General features: G+C 44.5%; 1 protein-coding gene across 1 annotated transcript in view; it reads right to left on the bottom strand.

Annotated features, from left to right (window-relative positions):
* LOC124000477 (cGMP-dependent 3',5'-cyclic phosphodiesterase-like) overlaps positions 1 to 20928 on the bottom strand; it is a 28454-nt gene that overhangs the window by 1956 nt on the left and 5570 nt on the right. The window contains exons 2-28 of the mRNA XM_046306852.1: positions 16148 to 16237; positions 15860 to 15951; positions 15622 to 15731; positions 15420 to 15469; positions 15125 to 15184; positions 14870 to 15023; positions 14695 to 14747; positions 14514 to 14588; positions 14372 to 14413; positions 13883 to 13951; positions 13627 to 13757; positions 13392 to 13503; positions 8245 to 8284; positions 8085 to 8148; positions 5313 to 5394; positions 5023 to 5197; positions 3853 to 3965; positions 3605 to 3682; positions 3358 to 3480; positions 3074 to 3267; positions 2886 to 2973; positions 1226 to 1273; positions 862 to 936; positions 659 to 758; positions 444 to 556; positions 257 to 295; positions 23 to 129 (exon numbers count right to left, since the gene is read on the bottom strand). Of these exons, the coding sequence (XP_046162808.1) occupies positions 23 to 129; positions 257 to 295; positions 444 to 556; positions 659 to 758; positions 862 to 936; positions 1226 to 1273; positions 2886 to 2973; positions 3074 to 3267; positions 3358 to 3480; positions 3605 to 3682; positions 3853 to 3965; positions 5023 to 5197; positions 5313 to 5394; positions 8085 to 8148; positions 8245 to 8284; positions 13392 to 13503; positions 13627 to 13757; positions 13883 to 13951; positions 14372 to 14413; positions 14514 to 14588; positions 14695 to 14747; positions 14870 to 15023; positions 15125 to 15184; positions 15420 to 15469; positions 15622 to 15731; positions 15860 to 15951; positions 16148 to 16237 (2477 nt within the window). The remainder of the gene's footprint in view (positions 1 to 22; positions 130 to 256; positions 296 to 443; positions 557 to 658; positions 759 to 861; positions 937 to 1225; positions 1274 to 2885; positions 2974 to 3073; positions 3268 to 3357; positions 3481 to 3604; positions 3683 to 3852; positions 3966 to 5022; positions 5198 to 5312; positions 5395 to 8084; positions 8149 to 8244; positions 8285 to 13391; positions 13504 to 13626; positions 13758 to 13882; positions 13952 to 14371; positions 14414 to 14513; positions 14589 to 14694; positions 14748 to 14869; positions 15024 to 15124; positions 15185 to 15419; positions 15470 to 15621; positions 15732 to 15859; positions 15952 to 16147; positions 16238 to 20928) is intronic.

Raw genomic sequence — 20928 nt, 5'->3', positions numbered from 1 at the left:
TAGGGATCAGTCAGAGGCTCACTTATAGATGGGCATGGCTATGTGCTCCATGAAGCTTGTCTGCAGCTCTGGGATGTAGGCCTTCTCCCTGTCCATCATCTCACTGGGACGGTTCCCCATAGCCTTCTCCTGCAGCCACAAGCACAGGGACACACTCTCACACAGAGGAAATCGTAAAAGCCCCTGTACCACATGGAGACAGAAAACAATATGAGGCATACCATGTTGGGCATTCAATAAACAATTCCATACATACCAGATCTCCTTGAGAAAAGAATTCCTTGTAAATAAGTCCCTGAAACAAAAACAGACATGCGTTTCATGTGAACATACTGCATGGAGGCCTACACCATCTTACTAAGACCAATAAAAGTGATCTAAATGTGAAAGAAGGTTAGAACACAGTTGGTTATTAAAGGCGTAAGATCTGAGTGTGTTCTTACTGCGATCTTCCAGGTGGTCTTCCAGTCCTTGGTCTGGTCAGAGAGGTCACAGGAGGTCATGATCAGGCACAGTAGCAGGTTATGGTGCTGAGGGTCTTTGGTGTTGTAGCCCACTGGAAGACACAACAGACAGTATGATTATAATAAGAAATAGAAGAGAAGTGAAGTGCTACTTTTCATAAGACTCTGAGACAGGATGTAGGGGGATAATTTACCGTCTGCCATTTTCTGCAGATCCTTCAGGATCCGTAGGTGATGAGCCAAGTCTGTGGCTAGGATGATGTCCCTCATCAGGTCAAGCATCCTCTGGTAGTCCTGGCAATCAAAAAAACAATGTGGAAACAGAGTCAAAATAGTACAACACCAACTAAAAAACATTGAGAAAAGAGTACAGTCCTTACATTGCCTTTTGTTTTACCTTTCTAGATAACTTTTCATAGATGTTGCAGCCCTGGGTGTTGAGTATGGCAATCGTCTGAGCAAAGTGATGCCTCTGGAAATGAGAGCCAATTCAATGTCAGTGGTGAGGTTGCAATTATATTTCATATCCACTCGAGGGCAGAAACAACCCAGTGCACCATCGAGCCATGGTTTTGCCTGGGGAAAACCTAGTCAGTTGCACAACTGAATGCATTTAATGGAAATTTGTCGTCCACATATAAAACAAAACCGCTGAATCAGAGAGGTGCGGGTGGCTGCCTTAATTGACATCCATGTCATTGGCTCCTAAGGATGAGGGACATGCATAATACCATTCTGATTCATGAAGTATTTGTGTTTACCTCCAGCACAGATCCCTCAGAACTATACAGGCCAGCCAACACAGATTTCTGGAAAAAAAAGACAGAAGAGCTCATTTGGGTAATACGCTTTTCTGTGGTAGTTGGTATGATATACAGTGCATTCGGAAAGTACTCCTTGACTCCTTGACTTTTCCCATATTTTGTTACGTTACAGCCTTACTCTAAAATGGATGAACAAAAACAAGTATCCCTTAATCTGCAAACAATACCCCATAATGACAAAGCAAAAACAGGTTTTTAGAAATGTTTGCAAATGTATTAAAAAGCACCTTTGGCAGGGATCACGTCCTCAACTCTTCTTGTGTATGACACTACAAGCTTGGCACACCTGTATTTAGGGAGTTTCTCCCATTTCTTCTCTGCAGATCCTCAAGCTCTGTCAGGTTGGATGGGGAGGTTTGCTGCACAGCCATTTTCAGGTCTCGCAAGAAATGTTTGATCAGGATCAAATTCGGGCTCTGGCTGGGCCACTCAAGGACATTCAGAGACGGGTCCCGAAGCCACTCCTGCATTGTCTTGGCTTTGTGCTAAGGGTCGTTGTCCTGTTGGAAGGTGAATATATGCCTCAGTATGAGGTCCTGAGTGCTCTGGAGCAGCTTTTTATTAAGGATCTCTATACTTCACTGTTCATCTTTCCCTCGTTCCTAACTAGTCTCCTCTGCCTCTGAAAAACATCCCCACAGCATGATGCTGCCACCACCATGCTTCACTGTAGGGATGGTGCCAGGTTTCCTCCAGATGTGACGCTTGGCACTCAATCTTGGTTTCATCAGACCAGAGAATCTTGTTTCTCATGGTCTGAGAGTTGTTTAGGTGCCTTTTGGCAAACTCCAAGCGACCTTTCGCACCTTTTCCTGAGGAGTAGCTTCTGTTTGGCCGTTCTACCATAAAGGCCTGATTGGTGGAGTGCTGCAGCGATGGTTGTCCTTCTGGAAGGTTCTCTCATCTCCACAGAGGAACTCTGGTGCTCTGTCAGTGACCATCGGGTTCTTGGTCACCTCCCTGACCAAGGCCCTTCTCCCCCAATTGCTCAGTTTGGCCATACGGCCAGCTCTAGGAAGAGTCTTGGTGGTTCCACACTTCTTCCATTTAAGAATGAAGGAAGCCACTGTGTTCTTGGGGATCTTCAATGCTGCAGAATGTTGTGCCTTGACACAATCCTGTCTTGGATCTCTACGGACAATTCCTTTGACCTCATGGCTTGGTTTTTGCTCTGGCATGCACTATCAACTGTAGGGTCTTATATAGATTTCCAAATAATGTCCAATCAATTGAATTTACCACAGATGGACTCCAATCAAGTTGTAGAAACATCTCAATAATGATCAATGGAAACCGGATGCACCTGAGCTCAATTTCGAGTCGCATAGCAAAAGGTCGGAATACTGTAAATAAGGTATTCCTGTTTTTTATTTAGAGTATACACTATTTGCAAACATTTCTAAACCTGTTTTTGCTTTCATTATGGGGTATTGTGGGTAAATTCAGGGGAAAAATGTTTTAATACATTTTAGAATAAGGCTGTAACATAACAAAATGTGGAAAAGGGGACAGGGTCTGAATTCTTTCCAAATGCACTGTAGATACAGGTATACATACAGCATAGGAGTCTGTGTGTTTGTGGTATGTGGGATCTTACCGATGCCACCTGGAAGGAGTTGTTGGTCCCTCTGTGGTCCAAGTCATGACACATGCAGGACACAAAAAGAGCAAACATCTCGATGTCCCTGAAACAAAAGAACGCTGCGGTGTGAGTTGAGGTGTTCATGAGTGTGTTTCACTTTGCTGTAGCAAAGTTTGTAAATGCTTATCTCTGTGTGTTCATACTCTAGGTAGTTGGAGAGCTCCAGGTTCTTGCAGAGGAGGTAGCAAAAATGAGAGACTGAGAATGCATGCATCCAGTTGTGATATGGAGGATCCCTGTAGCCTCTCTTCACCATCAGGCAGAACCTGGCCAGCGTGTGCATGTTGATCTTGTAGGTGTTTATGAAGCCCATGTCCTCAAACATGCTGATAATGGCCTGAAAACAGGAGGCATGATCAAGATACATGAGAAAAAAGAAATTATACTACCAGTGTATTTCTCCAAGAGTGTGTGTTGATTGTCTCACCGTGGGTGTGCTGTCGTCTGACAGGGAGCGAGGTGTGTAGGTGAAGCTGGAGAAGCTGGGGTAGATTTCCCCTACAGGCTGGATTCCCACAGTCAGTAGCCGGGTCACTTCCTCCTCTGACACCTGAGAGACAGGGTCAAAGGTCGGGATATTAACTGCCAAATATTACAAACTGACTGGATCTGCATTCATAGGTTGAAGAGATTAGTTGAATAGGTTGAAGAAGAGCTCTGATTGGATGCTTTACCATCATGTGGTACTTCATCATCTCATTAGCAAGCTGACTCCTAAACTGAGCTTCGTCGACTCTCTTATACAGGAGGGACTGGGGAGGAACAGAGAGCACAGGAGTCATTCATCATGATGACAACATTGATTAACACTAACGTGTCATCAACAATCTATCAATATCCTTACTCTATAGAAAAATATATATCAGGTAATAATCAGTTATAAGGTCTAAAGGATACGCGAAGGGGATGTCTGTGCACTCACATGAGCGATGCTGATTCCACAGTATATGGAGAAGGCTGTGGCCAAGTCCTCATCAAGGCGGGTGAACCATGGTCCATTAGTCTTGTTGACCAGCTCAGCCACGCCAATCACTTCTGAACCCACAGAGAAAGAGAGGGAGAAAGAGAAAGATGGTAGATGTATGTGTATAGATATAAATCAGAAATAGTGAGAGGGGCTGCGACCGGGAGGCTCATGGGGCGACGCACCATTGGCCCAGCATCGTCCGGGTTAGGAAGGTGTCAGGATTTGGCCAGGGTTGTTCCGGTTTTTGGTCACTAGCTGCCCCCATTGTGCCTTTTGACCTTTTGTTTTCCCTTGATCCCCATTATTATTTGCACCTGTGCCTCGTTTCCCCTGATTGTATTTAAACCCTTTGTGTTCCTCTGTTCTTTGCTCTGTGTTTGTATGTTAGCACCCAGCCCTAGTACTCTGTGAACGCTTGTTGATCCCGGTGGACTCTCTTGTGGAATTCTGTTTTTTTAATCTTGTTTGTTTGTTTTTGAGTATCTTTTGAGGCTTTTTGTGCTTTACCTTCCACCTTGTGGATTTACCTTTTTTGTCTTGGAGGATTACCTTTGTTCTTGTGGAATTCCTTTTGAGGTTGTGGAGTTACATGTTTTCCTGAAGAACTTTTTACTTCATTAAATACACCGTCTCAAGTACTGCTGTGTCTGCCTCATCTTCTGGGTTCTGCCGACTATTCGTGGCTCAGTTGGTTAAGTGACTGTTTCTCACTCCGGAGACCCGGGTTCGTAACCGGGTCCTGACAGGAAGGGTTTGGCCTGCAGGGATATCCTTGTCTCATGGTGCACTAGCAACTCCGGTGGCAGGCCGGACGCAGTGCACACTGACCAGGTCGCTAGGTGTATGGTGTTTCCTCCGACACATTGGTGCGGCTGGCTTCCGGGTTGGATGTGCGTTGTGTCAAGAAGCAGTGCTGCTTGGTTGGGTTGTGTTTCGGAGGACGCATGGCTCTCAACCTTCCCCTCTCCCGAGTCCGTACGGGAGTTGCAGTGACGAGACAAGACAGTAACTACTACCAATTGGATACCACGAAATTGGGGAGAAAAAGGGGTAAAATAATACAAATTAAAATTTAAAAAATAGGGAGAGGGGGAAATGGAGAGAGAAAGATAAAGGGAGACAGACCTCCGTGTTCGTCTTTTATGGGGAAGCAGAGGATGTTGCGTGTCCTGAAGCCTGTGCTGTCGTCCACGGCGCGGTAGAAGAGAGGGTGGGAGTAGGCATCTGTGATGTTGAGGATCTTCCCTGTGGTGGCGACATGGCCTGCTATGCCCTGGTCAGCAGGGATACGCAGCTCTGTCTGAGATGAGAAGAAAAAGGCAATTATACTATGGAAATAACATCCATTTACAATGAAATGTTATCTTATACTAAACTTAGGACTTGATGTGAGTAAGTTTAGGATAAAGACCCACTTCCTCATTGATAACCACTCCTCCATCAAACACCTTGGCAACCAGCTCATGACTGACACTGTCCAACAGGAACACAGAACAACTGGAGGAGAGAAAGATGGGTCATATTAATCAGTGATACTAAGGCTGTGCTCGAATACCCACACTAATATCCTGTATACTACATACTTAAAGCGTCAGTCGTGATACAGTCATGGCCAAAAGTTTTGAGAATAACACAAATATTAATTTCCACAAAGTTTGCTGCCTCAGTGTCTTTAGATATTTTTGTCACATGTTACTATGGAATACTGAAGTATAATTACAAGCAATTCATAAGTGTCAAAGGCTTTTATTGACAATTACATGAAATTGATGCAAAGAGTCAATATTTGCAGTGCTGACCCTTCTTTTTCAAGACCTCTGCAATCTGCCCTGGCATGCTTAACTTAACTTCTGGGCCACATCCTGACTGATGGCAGCCCATTCTTGCATAATCAATGCTTGGAGTTTATAAGAATTTGTGGGTTTTTGTTTGTCCACCCGCCTCTTGAGGAATGACCACAAGTTCTCAATGGGATTAAGGTCTGGGGACTTTCCTGGCCATGGACCCAAAATATCAATGTTTTGTTCCTCGAGCCACTTAGTTATCACTTTTGCCTAATGGCAAGGTGCTCCATCATGCTGGAAAAGGCATTGTTCGTCACCAAACTGTTCCTGGATGGTTGGGAGAAGTTTCTCTCGGAGGATGTGTTGGTACCATTCTTTATTCATGGCTGTGTTCTTAGGCAAAATTGTGAGTGAACCCACTCCCTTGGCTGAGAAGTAACCCCAGACATGAATGGTCTCAGGATGCTTTACTGTTGGCATAACACAGGACTGATGGTAGCGCTCACCTTCTCCAGACAAGCTTTTTTCCGGATGCCCCAAACAATCGTAAAGGGGATTCATCAGAGAAATGACTTTACCCCAGTCCTCAGTAGTCCAATCCCTGTACCTTTTGCAGAATATCAGTCTGTCCCTGATGTTTTTAGGAGACGGTCATGGCGATTGCTGGACTTTCTTGAGTGTCCTTAAGCCTTCTACACAACAATTGAACCCCTCTCCTTGAAGTTCTTGATGATCCGATAAATGGTTGATTTAGGTGCAATCTTACTGGCAGCAATATCCTTGCCTGTGAATCCCTTTTTGTGCAAAGCAATGACGACAGCATGTGTTTCCTTGCAGATAACCATGGCTGACAGAGGAAAAACAATGATTCCAAGCACCACCCTCCTTTTGAAGCTTCCAGTCTGTTATTCGAACTCAATCAGCATGAGAGAGTGATCTCCAGCCTTGTCCTCGTCAACACTCACACCTGTGTTAACGAGAGAATCAGTGACATGATGTCAGCTGGTCCTTTTGTGGCAAGGCTGAAATGCAGTGGAAATGCTTTTTGGGAATGCATTCGTTTGCATGACAAAGAGGGATTTTGCAATTCATCTGATCACTCTTCTTAACATTCTGGAGTATATGCAAATTGTCATCACACAAACTGAGGCAGCAGACTTTATGAAAATGTATATTTGTGTCATTCTCAAAACTTTTGGCCACAACTGTACTATATACTATTAGATCATTTTAGTATACTGTAAGCGAATGGTATTATTTCAGTTGAGCGTACTAGAGCTTCACTTGTCTTCCGGAAATTGATGCTGTTGCTAGCTTGTTAGTATAACAAATTACTAACTAAACATTTTATGATTTTGGTTGTGTGTGTAAATTCAATCTGGAGTGCCAAAGTGCGCTCTGGGCGTTCGTAAGTCTCTAGAGTGTTGTCAGATTGTCCATTCGTAAATTCAGAGCGTTTCGCTTTTGTAGCATTCAATGGCAGTCAAGCACCCAAGCTAACTGGTTAACGTTGGCTAATTACTTCCAGACACAAAAAACACCTCACTCTCACCCTTTTACCCACCCTAGCACAGCTGGTTAAGCTGTTTTCATGTTATCCAGAGCGTTGGTGACTGTAACTGTACTGCTGGCAACAATATATATATATTTTTTATTTCAACGGGTGTTGAGCGTTTGTAAATTAATCCGTTATTCTGCAGGAGAGTGCTCTGAAATCTGAGTAGATAGCCAGAATTAACAATGTCCATTGAAACTCACAATGACTCTTCCACTTGGCTAAAAATTATGTAAATAATCAAGTCAATAAACATTGGGTGGTTAGTTAGATAGCATATAGTTAATATACTGCCTGGCAAGTTCGATGTATTAGTAGCCAACTAATGTTAGGTAACTAGCTAACATACCGGTACATTCTGCTGTAATGCTATGTAGTTGGTAAGGATAGCGTAGCTAACAAATTATCAGCCAACATAATGTGTAATGTAAATTATTTGAAGAATCATTACTTTATTACATTGCTCAACATTTTCTTAACATTTTTCATAATTAGTTAAAGCAATGAATTTGTATCCGCTCTCGTCCGACTTCTTTGCTTCAACTGCATATTTTCCACCATTTTCTTCGAATCTGAAAATGTTGTGAAGCCACGCCCATTTTCTGAAGTATTGTATTGTGGACCCGAAAGCACAGAAATAGTGTCCAGTGCATGTATACTTCGTATTTTGGCGAATTTAGTACGACATCCGGGAACTTTGGCATACTAACTATATCCATACTATGACCTATAAGCATACTATATACTCAATTCACGTCAAAAATAGTGCGGTTAGTTTGAGTATTCAAACACAGCTTTAGGCTTTTGTTACAATGCTTGTGATAGCCTTATGGTAATACAGTACTTACATTTCTGCACTGGTGAGACTCCGTGCTTCTGCAATGATCTCTTTTAGCAGGACTGATACATCATCTGGAGACCGAGATATATAAATGTTGTTATAACAGCAAAAAATTATGCCCCACTGTGCCACTAAAACAAGGATAATAGGTCAAGTATGATACTTACCCAGGTGTGTGAAAAGGTTTTTGGCGACCTGAAGCAGTGCCTATATGAACACAGACAGACACAGGAAACAGTTGAGAAGACTAGAAGCGTATTTGTGGGCTAGCTAAATATTCTCACCAAGTTAGGGATCGTGATGGACAAAAGGTGTAACGGATGTGAAACGGCTAGCTTAGTTAGCGGTGCGCGCTAAATAGCGTTTCAATCGGTTACGTCACTTGCTCTGAGACCTTGAAGTAGTAGTTCCCCTTGCTCTGCAAGGGCCGCGGCTTTTGTGGAGCGATGGGTAACGATGCTTCGTGGGTGACTGTTGTTGATGTGTGCAGAAGTTCCCTGGTTCGCGCCCGGGTATGGGCGAGGGGACGGTTTAAAATTATACTGTTACAAAGGCAGTCACTCCGAGCAAGGCTCAGTAAATTGGGTGGTCAGTCCCTCAAAGTACTACTGAATCACTACATAAAACCTTGTCGTGCAGTAGTGACTATGTAGAGACCTGTAGGGATTGTGAAGTGAATGTGTAGTTTACGCACTACTCAAGCTACACAAGTAGAGTTGTGTACTTTTCAGTAGGAAACAGTAGTGTTTCCAGTAGTAATCAGGTAGATTTTTACTAATTGATGTTAGTAGTAAATAAGTATCACAACACTACAGCCAGACTACGCCGTCTTTTTGCGACCACAGAAGTACACAAAACACGAAGTAGTTGGTTGTTGTTATCTAGCTCCTTTTTGACAATCCTGAATGTAATCATCTTTCATTCTTCGTCATCCTGTCTTTCATAGCCCCTGTGCTGTCACCATCTGTACGTTTAACTTTCCTTTATGTTTTATGAATACTTTCATGTAGTTGTTTAGCCATTTATATCACTTTTTACCACATCAAAAAGATTGCTAGACAAAAAAGACCACTTAGCCATTAGCCATCATCCCAAACCATCTCAAATGCTGTTGAGGTCGAGTGATTGTGATTGTCATCTTATGCAGCACTCCATCACTCTCCTTATTGGTCAAATAGCCCTTACACAGCCTGGAGGTGTGTTGAGTCATTGGCCTGTTGACAAACAAATGATAGTCCCACTAAGCACAAACCAGATGGGATGGCGTATAGCTGCAGAATGTTGTGGTAGCCATGCTGGTTAAGTGTGCCTTGAATTCTAAATAAATCACTGACAGTGTCACCAGCAAAGCACCATCACACCATCACACCACCTCCATGCTTCATCCGTTCACCTAATCTACGTCTCACAAAGACAATGCGGTTGGAAACAAAAATCTCAAATTTGGACTCATCAGACCAAAGGACAGATTTCCATCAGTCTAATGTCCATTGCTCATGTTTCTTTGCCTAAGCAAGTCTCTTCTTCTTATTGGTGTCCTTTAGTAGTGGTTTCTTTGCAGCAATTCGACCATGAAGCCCTGATTCATGCAGTCTCCTCTGAAAAGTTGATCTTTAGATGTCTGTTACTTGAACTCTGTGAAGCATTTATTTGGGCTGCAATGTCTGAGGCTGGTAACTCTAATGAACGTATCCTCTGCAGCAGAGGTAACTCTGGATCTTCCTTTCCTGTGGCAGTCCTCATGAGAGCCAGTTTCATCATAGCGCTTGATGTTGTTTTGCTACTGTACTTGAATAAACTTATCAAAGTTCTTGAAATTTCTGGATTGACTTACCTTCATGTCATGTTCATGAACTGTCATTTATCTTTGCTTATTTGTGCTGTTCTTGCCATAATATGGACCGTAATAGGGCTATCTTCTGTATACCACCCCTACCTTGTCACAACATAACTGATTGTCTCAAATGCATTAAGAAGGAAAGAAATTCCACAAATTAACTTTTAACAAGGCACACCTGTTAATTGAAATGCATTCCAGGTGACTACTTCATGAAGCTGGTTGAGAGAGAGAATGCCAAGTGTTTTCAAAGCTGTCATCGGGGCAAAGGGTGGCTACTTTGAAGAATCTCAAATAGAAAATATATTTTGATTATGTTTAGCACTTTTTTGGTTACTACTATGTGTTATTTCATATTTTTGAAATCTCCACTATTAATCTTAAACGTAGAAAATAGTAAAAAAAAAGAAAGGAAAACCCTTGAATGAGTAGGTGTGTCTGAACTTTTGACTGGTACTGTAAATACTATGCATGCCAGTCTCTCTTGGCTAAGAGTTTAGGAGAGACTGACTGCATCACTTCTTTTTATAATAAATGTGTTAAAGTCCAAATTGTTTGCATAGTTAACTCACACACAGCTCTGACACACCCTTACCCCACCAGACATGCCACCAGGGGTATTTTCACAGTCTCCAAATCCAGAACACATTCAAGAAAGAGTACCATTATTGCATGGAACTTCCTTCTATCTCATATTGCTCAAAATGAACAGCAAACCTGATTTTAAACTGATGAAGCAACATCTCACAACACAATGCCTCTCCCTTATTTGACCTAGATAAGTTTTGTGTATGTACTGATATGTAGGCTATGTGTACCATTTTTAAATTCATGTGGTTCTGTCCTTGAGCTGCTCTTGTGTCACGATCTTGGAAATGAGCGGACCAAGGTGCAGCGTGAGTATAGTTCCACATATTTATTTAAGTGAAACTAACAAAACTTACAAAGTCTGTGAGGACGTAGTGCCCAAACACACTAACAAGCAATCAATATCCCACAAATGCAGGTGGGGAAAAAGCCTACCTAAATATGATCCCCAATTAGAGGCAACGATTACCAGCTACCTCTAATTGGGAACCACACAAACCACCAACCTAGAAATCTATGAACTAGATACCCCCCCCCCCCAGTCACGCTCTGACCGATGGCTCTCTATGGTCAGGGCGTGACAGTACCCAACCCCCCACCCAAAGGTGCGGACTCCGGCCGCAAAACCTGAAACCAAATGGGGAGGGTAGGGGGGGGGGGGCGGTGACTAGTATCGGTGGCGGCTCTTTGTCCCCGCCCAAACCATGGGTTCGGCCATGGAGCCAGGTAGAATGCCGTGCCCGGACTGGGCATCTGCGCAGAGGAAGAACCCAGGCCCTGGAGCTGGGTTGGGCACCGGCACAGAGGAAGGCTCCGGCCATGGAGCTGAGTTGGCCGCCATGCCTGGACTGGGCATCGGTGCAGAGGAAGGCTCCGGCCTTGGGGCTGGACTGGGCCCCGGACTGGGCCCCGGACTGGGCCCCGCTGGAGGTTCTGTACCGTGGACCGTCGCGGGAGGTTCAGGACCGTGAAACGTCACCGGAGGTTCCGGACAGTGAAACGTCGCCGGAAGCTCTGGACCGGGAACCACCGCCAGAATCTCTGGACTGTGAACCACCGCCAGAATCTCTGGACTGTGAACCGTCCCCAGAATCTCTGGACTGTGAACCGTCCCCAGAATCTCTGGACTGTGAACCGTCCCCAGAATCTCTGGACTGTGAACCGTCCCCAGAATCTCTGGACTGTGAACCACCGCCAGAATCTCTGGACTGTGAACCGTCGCCAGAATCTCTGGACTGTGAACCGTCCCAGAATCTCTGGACTGTCGCCAGAATCTCTGGACTGTGAACCCCAGAATCTCTGGACTGTGAACCACCGCCAGAATCTCTGGACTGGAACCTCGCCAGAATCTCTGGACTGTGAACCGTCGCCAGAATGAACCGTCCCCAGAATCTCTGGACTGTGAACCACCGCCAGAATCTCTGGACTGTGAACCAGCCAGAATCTCTGGACTGTGAACCGTCGCCAGAATCTCTGGACTGTGAACCGTCGCCAGAATCTCTGGACTGTGAACCGTCGCCAGAATCTCTGGACTGTGAACCGTCGCCAGAATCTCTGGACTGTGAACCGTCGCCAGAATCTCTGGACTGTCGCCAGAATCTCTGGACTGTGAACCGTCGCCGGAATCTCTGGACTGTGAACCGTCACCGGAATCTCTGGACTGTGAACCGTCGCCAGAATCTCTGGACTGTGAACCGTCGCCGGAAGCTCTGGACTGTGAACCGTTGCCTGAAGCTCTGGACTGTGAATGCGCACTGGATGCCTAGTGCGTGGAGCCGGCACAGGTGGTACCGGACTGGTGACATGCACTTCAGGGAGAGTGCGGGGAGCGGGCACAGGATGTACCGGACTGGGGAGATGTATTGGAGGCCTGATGTGTAAAACCGGTGCAGATGGCACCAGACTGGTGTCACGCTCTTCAGCACACCTGTACGGCAGCATTCTCATCGCTACCACCTCTCTCCGGAATCTTTCATCAAATTCCTCCTCCAACTCCCAAACAGGCTCTGGCACTCTCTGCTGCTCGACCACCAGCTCCATGGGGTTTCTGTGGCCGTGGTCCCCGATGTCCTTCCATGCTCCTTGGCGACTCCCGCAAAGGAAGGGTCTCGTCTCCTCTCATGTCCTCCCAAGTCCAAAACTTCCTTACCTCATTTTCACGCTGCTTGGTCCTTTGTTGGTGGGATATTCTGTTACGATCTTGGAAATGAGCTGACCAAGGCGCAGTGTGAGTATAGTTCCACATATTTATTTAAGTAAATCTAACAAAATAAAATAAAAAAACATACAAAGACCATGAGGACGTAGTGCCCAGACACTAACACAAACAATCAATATCCCACAAATGCAGGTGGGGAAAAAGCCAACCTAAATTTGATCCCCAATTAGAGGTAACGATTACCAGCTGCCTCTAATTGGGAACCACACAAACCACCAACCTAGAAATCTATGAACTAGATAACCCCCCCAGTCACGCTCTGACATAAACACCATAGAGAACAGAGGGCTCTCTATGGTCAGGGTGTGACATCTTGTTTATTAATGTTCTGTATTATGTCAAATTCCATGTTTTGTGTGGACCCCAGGAAAAGTAGCTGCTGCTTTCACAACAGCTAATGGGGATCCCAATAAAATACCAAATACACAAAAGCTCAGTAGTTACATAGTCATTAATGGGGAACTATGTAGTGATTTGGGAAGGAATAATGTAGTGTTCTCCGGTAGTGAAATGTCCCAATTTACTACATAAATCACTACTGGTTTACTATACATCTCAATAGCAATCAAGTAGTAAAACAGTACATTTTGTGCAGATCTTGTGTAGTAGTGATGAGTAGTAATTCAGTAGTACTTTTTCATGAGGGGTGCAGTCAGGTAGCGTCTCCTTACCTGGCATTCATACTTGAGTCTCTGTTCCTTTTGGAATGCCAATGTGCTGGTCAGTACTGAGGAAGTGTAGCAGAAACAGTGCTGCACTATGTGTTCATCCACTTCTGTGTGTCTGAAGAATGACAAGCACACACACATTTTACAGCAAGACACAAACCTATGCAGCTATGCAAGCACACACGCATACACTCAGACAGAAGTTTGCATGCTTATGCTAACACACACAGCTCTATACCTGTCTGCTCCTTTTTTGTTGAAGGCACAGGCAAGGGCCACAACCTTGGTGGTGGCCCGACACTCAACAGGAACACACAGCATTGAGAGAACTTCAAATCCCAGAGTGCTGTTCAGCTGCTGGTGTTCCTTCTACAGTATCAGCCCAGAGAAGAGGGAAAAGGGGCAGAGATGTAGAGGACACGACCATCAAACATATCCTAACGTACTACTGTTAACACTACAATACTGATCAGGAGACATTTCAGTGTTCTTACTTGAGTGACGTCTTGCAGAGAGATGCTCTTCCTCTTCTCCACAGCCTGACCAAGGTTGCCAAATGACAGCTGGATGACAGACAGACAGACAGACAGGCAGACAGACAGACAGACAGGCAGGCAGGCAGGCAGGCAGGCAGGCAGGCAGGCAGGCAGGCAGGCAGGCAGGCAGGCAGGCAGGCAGGCAGGCAGGCAGGCAAGGCAGGCAGGCAGGCAGGCAGGCAGGCAGGCAGGCAGGCAGGCAGGCAGGCAGGCAGGCAGGCAGGCAGGCAGGCAGACAGACAGACAGACAGACAGACAGACAGACAGACAGACAGACAGACAGACAGACAGACAGACAGACAGACAGACAGACAGACAGACAGACAGACAGACAGACAGACAGACAGACAGACAGACAGACAGACAGACAGACAGACAGACAGAGTGAGGGTCAGAGGCAGAGGTGGTAATGTCAGAGGGATAGAAGGGTTGTGTTGTATAACTTACAGGGAAACTGATCTCCGCCTTCAGAACCTTGTCTCCAACTACCTGAGGAATAACAAAGACATCTAACAAACTTGTTTTTGTTTGAATTTTTGCACTTTTGCGTCATTTTAGAATATTGAATATTGTGTGTGTACATGTGTACCTGACAGAACAGCTGTTGGTTATCCTCTGATACCAGAAGTAAACAGCAGCACAATGAATGAGTCTGCGCCTCCAGCTGTGAAAACAACAATACAACCCATTCAGTCAAACAGTCACTCTGTGTATCAATCAAACGATCAACCAGCTTCTATAAATCAGTTTATTTCTGGTTCTGGACTCACATAACGGATTACTTTTAGTTGGAGGGTGGCAGCGTCCAGGTCATACAGCTCTCCTATAGTAGACAGTGAAAGAATCGACAAAGTCATTACACATAGTAATATATTATTAACTACTATTATCCAATATACTCGACAATGGCGAGTCTATAAACGGGGCCCCATCCCACTATCATACCACAAAGCCTCAGGATCTGATGGTCCAGTGCACTGTAGTCCACATCAGGTGTGGTCCTCCTGGTCAGGGATAGATATGATTTCCTGTTGACCTCTAACCCCTGGGTGAGCCTTTGACCCTGCAGGGCCTGGACTCTCTTACAGGCTATGGTGACCTGTGAGGAAAATCAGAGTTGTACCAGCAGTAGGCCTGCTGTCTCAGAATGTGATTGTATTAAAGGACTGGTTGGTCTGGGGAAGGACACTTCAGACTCACATGTCTCTCCAGTACATCAAGGCTTTGTTCCTGAGCTTTAGTGGGCTGTATACAGCAAACCTTTCAGAATAGAGAAGACACCGTGTAACAGGCAGTCATATTAAAGTGATATCTTTGATAATGTAAGGGTGAGAGGGTTATGAGGGCGGCAGGTTGCAGTTAATAGCGTTAGGCCAGTAAAAGAAAGGTTGCTGGTTTGAATCCCTGAGTCGACTAGGTGAAAATCTATCGATGTGCCCTTGAGCAAGGCACTTAACCCTAGTCGCTAAATGTAAATGATGAGGAGCATGCTCACCAAGAGGAGGGCGGTAGTTACACCCTGGTCCAGGATTGGAATGATCAACACTGTGGTGGACGTGCAGAAGATAGATGGGAAAAGGATTGGGTAGAGAGAAAGAAAGTATTAGCCAGGAGGAGGACTGTGGACACTCTCAAATCTTTTAGAGTATAGTTGCTGTTGCTTATCCTGCAACACAGCCAGATACACAAACACACACCTCTTTTGTCCTGCTGCAGTGGCTCTGTTAGTCTCTCTCTCTGTTGCTCCTGCAGCTCTGAGGAAGGAAGTCCTTCACACTGTACTCTCCTCTGCTGGACAACCACATCCCTTAGAAAGACAGAGATTTTATTGATTTAGGAACATCACAAACAATGTCACTAGGGTGAAAATGAAGACTGAATTAGTACGGTCTGAAGTACAGGTCAACTGGGCACCAGATCAGCCCTGCCGATTACCTGAGTCTCCCCTCCTTCGGTAGCTCATGGGGTGGTTCTTCACACCACAAGCGTCCTGTCTCTGCATCCAATAGATAGACGTATACACTGTCCTATAATAGAGAGAGGGGGAGGGCAGCCTGTTAGAGGGGGGAGAAAATATGGTTGTAAAAAATGTTTTGTAACATTATTTGGTCAAACATGTTCAAGTGGATGGTCAACCCTCCCCCAGGGAGAATACAGTATGGTGCTGAATAGGATGGAGACAGACCATATATATAAATCATGATGGAGACAGTAGATACACACCACTTCATAAAAGACAGTCTGGAGAGCCTCTCTGATGGCATCCTGCAGGGAAGAGGAGTCTGTGACTGAAGCCAGTTGGAGCAATGCATACTGGGAAATAAAATAAGGGGAAAGAATAATTAATACTGTAGTGACTTTGATGCACAGATACACAGAGAAGAAGGAGGTGGAGGAATGGGCTCTGGATGTTACTCACACAGAGCTGCCTCTCCAGTAGCTCATATTCACTGGAGACACATGCACTGTAGAGTACAGCCAGACCGACCAGTGACACTTACAACACACTCACCATTACATCAATCAATGCAGTATATTAGGCCTTATCTCAAAGGATGTAGCTGGGTCAATTCTCTAACTGTCAAACTGTGACTGACAACTCAACACTCCGCCTCCAATTGTAAGACAGAATATTAAGTAAATTAAAGTAGACTATGTTATATTCATTGCATTGCCAAAGGACATTCTGTGTTCCTTTATAATTTATCTAAATTATGGAAACTGGTTTTAATATCGTTTGATAGCTGTATTTTTTGCAATGACAACAGTTTCATGTTTACATGCACAGTGAATGCCCTGGAGAGGGTGCCTGTTTTATAGTGCCTTGTATCAGCTCGCGCACACATGTACACATGCTTACACACACACTTGTCACACAGGCAACCTTCACTTGTCTTAGAGTAAATTACAAACAGGTCTGGAGAAACAACTTCATCATACACAGTGATACTCCTTAATCCCAGAAACCAGCGTGTGCCCAGTTAAACATAAAAAAACTAAAAGCATAGGCCTCCTGGGTGGCGCAGTGGTCTAGGGCACTGCATCGCAGCGCTAGCTGTGCCACCAGCTAGCACCAGAGACAGGCTCTGTTGCAGCCGGCCGCGACCAGGTGGTCCGTGGGGCGACGCACAATTGACCTAGCGTCGTCCGGTTTAGGGAGGGTTTGGCCGGAAGGGATATCCTTGTCTCATCGTGCACCAGCGACTCCTGTGGCAGGCCGGGCACAGTGAGTGCCAACCAAGCCTCCGGGTTGGATGCGCGCTGTGTTAAGAAGCAGTGCGGCTTGGTTGGGTTGTGTATCGGAGGACGCATGGCTTTCGACCTTCGTCTCTCCCGAGCCCGTATGGGAGTTGTAGCGATGAAACAAGATAGTAATTACTAACAATTGGATACCACGAAATTGGGGAGAAAAGGGAGTAAAACATTTTTAAATAATAGAAAATTATAATAAACTTAAAGCATTTGTATGTGGGACAAATAATTCACTAAACCCTAAACATCAACTACATCTTATAATAAATCATGTGGAAATGAAGCAAGTTGAGGTGACTAAACTGCTTGGAGAACCCTGTATTGTAAACTGTCATGGTCAAAACATGTTGATACAACAGTAGGTAGCAATGGGAAAAGTCTCTGTATAATAAAGAGCTGTCCTGCCTTTTTAACAAGACAGGTCCTACAGGCCCTAGTTTTGTTGCAGCTGGACTACTGTTCAGTCATATGTTCAGGGGCCACAAAGAAGGACCCTTGGAAAATTACAATTAGCTCAGAACAGGGCAGCACGGCCGGCCCTTAAATGTACATATGGAGCTAACATTAATAATATGCATGTCAATCACTCATGGCTCAAAGTGGAGGAGAGATTGACTTCATCACTACTTGTTTGTGTAAGAAGTGTTGACATGTTGAAAGCACCGAGGTGTCTGTTTAAACTACTAGCACACAGCTCAGACACCCATGCATACCCCACAAGACATGCCACCAGGTCCCTTCACAGTCCCCAAGTCAAGAACAGACTACGGAAGGCGCACAGTACTACATAGAGCCATGGCTACATGAAACTCTATTTCACATCAGGTAACTGATGCAAGCAGATAAAAATACACCGTATGGAACAGTGGGGACTGTGAAGAGACACACACAGGTTCAGACACACATACACATGATAAGACACACACTCTACACACACGTACACATGGCTTTTGTATTGTAGATATGTGGTAGTAGAGCAGTGGCCTGAGGGAACACACTTAATGTGTTGTGAAAAGTGTTAAGAAATGTCATATTTTAAATTGTATATATATATAACTGCCTTAATGTTGCTGGACCCCAGGAGCTGCCTTGGCAGCATCTACTGTAATGGGGATCCTTAATAAATACAAATACAATAACGGCATCCCTTTTGCTATGCTGATTCAGGTATGTTGCTGAACCTGATTCAGTAGTGTCTTGCTTGGCAACGTCTTTCAACACTATCACTTTTCTCAAGAGCCCTTCGGAGGAGCAGAGCAAACATGACCTCTTCCTCTAGTGTCTGTGGAATGTACGTCATATATGGGGTGTCTCAGGTAAATAACAGCACAGGAAGTAATAGTGTTTGTGCTTCCATAGCAGCATCTGGTGTTTACCCTCTTTATCTTACAAGTGTGAGGAATTTCTGATGCAAATGCTACTGACGTTGGAGTTATTTTACAGGCAGCAACACGTACCTGTGCACTCCTAAACAGTGTGAATAAGGGAGGAAAACACACGCACACAGATGAACATGCACACACCCAGGGTGAGTCAGACAAAGGTCATCTGAACCACCCCCAGCACCCATTGCGTGTGGAGTCATGTGTCTGCTGATTGAATTGATCTATGCTAAAGTTCACAGTTAACCTTATGGAGAATATAAGCACCGAGTAATCACATCACCTGGAATCAATAGGATTCCTCCTACACTATATGGCAGGCCAATCTGCTTTACAATATGCCCTCCCTAAGTCTGCCCTAGTTTTCTGTGTCCAAGTCTTGTTTCAGCGTGTCTCATTTATCTATAGCCTACTTCACACATCTCACACAAACAACTTCCTGACATGTGACCTATTTTCAGTACATTTCTATACACATAGTACCAAACATAAAGCAGATACAGCGAACAAAGGCCCAATGACGCCAAAGCAGGAAGACGTGTATGAATCCTATTATATACAATATAATCCTATTTCTCCACCAGAGTGGAGACTAATGGGAGCAAACTTACAAGACACCTCGCTACTGTTTATAGGACAAAGTCTGAACACTGTCTAAAGATAAACACTAAGGTGGACTCATTTACCTTTGTGTGTGTGTGTGTGTGTGTGTGTGTGTGTGTGTGTGTGTGTGTGTGTGTGTGTGTGTGTGTGTGTGTGTGTGTGTGTGTGTGTGTGTGTGTGTGTGTGTGTGTGTGTGTGTGTGTGTGTGTGTGTATAAAATCAGGAAGGTAATGCTCACTCATTCGTTGCAGTAGGTCTTGCCTGCATGGTCTTGTTCAGTAATTTTCTCATCCAACACCTTTACCAGCCAACTCTGACTTAAGCTGCAGCAGTCAATAAATATGATCAGGCTTATGTTGAGATTTCCTTTCCCCCATCTTTTTCTTAAAGGGTTTGAAGTGTGTTTGCCAGCAATGATACTGTTAGTATTGCTTACGAAATGACAGAGGAGAGACTTTTCAATTCTGCTCAAACTCAGACAAAGACAGATGTCACCTTCAGGCTGGCCTGCCATAGCCCCAGGTCAAAGGTCAAATGTTAAGAGGCAGCTCAGGAGTTAAAGCAGCACTGTATTCTAAAGCAGATTGGCCTGGGAGTGACAAAGAAGGGCCCTGCTTGTTAAAATTGACAAAGTGGGGGGAAGGAAAGCGCATGTGAGAGACAGAGAGATCAGAGAGAAAAAGAGTGAGAGAGAGCATTACCTACATAGCTATGATAACATAATTTCACAGTCATTTCAGTGCATTAAACCCATATCTGAACGCGTCATAAGGAGGATAAATAGGGGGAAATTCACAGTACCACCGTCTGCCTACGTAAGCTACTAGCTTCTTAATCTCCTGGGAAGTTTCTGTAAACTCCATATTTAGTTTAATACAGAGACCTCTTTCATCACATCAAGATAATGACAGTGGCACACAGACATGCCAAAACATCCACACCATCCTCACAGGAGTGTCAACACTATTACTCTAACCTGTATTCATTTGCTTGGCAGATACACTTATCTCTGGAGTCAAACATCTGTCTTTTAACCTTTACGTATGACAGGTAGCTCACTCACAATCTGCTATTTTCATCAGTTTATTTCATACACATGGTGCTATCTGCTTCTAATATGTTACAGTGTGTTAGGGGTTGTTCAGACCTTTTGGTTCAGCATTAAGCCATTGGAGGACTGCCTGAAAACACTGTGACTGAGCAATCTGAGGGGTTCATATAGAAATGTACAGTACATTTGGAAAATATTCAGACGCCTTGACTTTCCCCCCCCCCCAAATGACTTTACAGCCTTATTCTAAAATGTATTCAATAAAAAATGTTCCACATCAATCTACACACAATACCCCATAATGACAAAGTGAAAACAGTTTTTTTGAAATTTGGGCAAATGTATTAAGTATAAAAAAACAGAAAAACCTTATATAGATAAGTATTCATACCCTTTGCTATGAGACTCGAAATTGAACTCAGGGGCATCCTGTTTCCATTGATCATCATTGAGATGTTTCTACAAGTTGATTGGAGTCTACCTGTAAATTCAGTAGATTGGACAACATTACATTTACATTTAAGTCATTTAGCAGACGCTCTTATCCAGAGCGACTTACAAATTGGTGCATTCACCTTATGACATCCAGTGGAACAGTCACTTTACAATAGTGCATCTAAATCTTAAAGGGGGGGGGGTGAGAGGGATTACTTATCCTATCCTAGGTATTCCTTAAAGAGGTGGGGTTTCAGGTGTCTCCGGAAGATGGTGATTGA

This window comes from Oncorhynchus gorbuscha, linkage group LG16, assembly GCF_021184085.1.
Source record: "Oncorhynchus gorbuscha isolate QuinsamMale2020 ecotype Even-year linkage group LG16, OgorEven_v1.0, whole genome shotgun sequence".
NCBI lineage: Eukaryota > Metazoa > Chordata > Actinopteri > Salmoniformes > Salmonidae > Oncorhynchus > Oncorhynchus gorbuscha.
The sequence above is the reverse complement of the archived record's forward strand: the minus strand, read 5'-3'. Positions and strand labels throughout refer to the sequence as shown.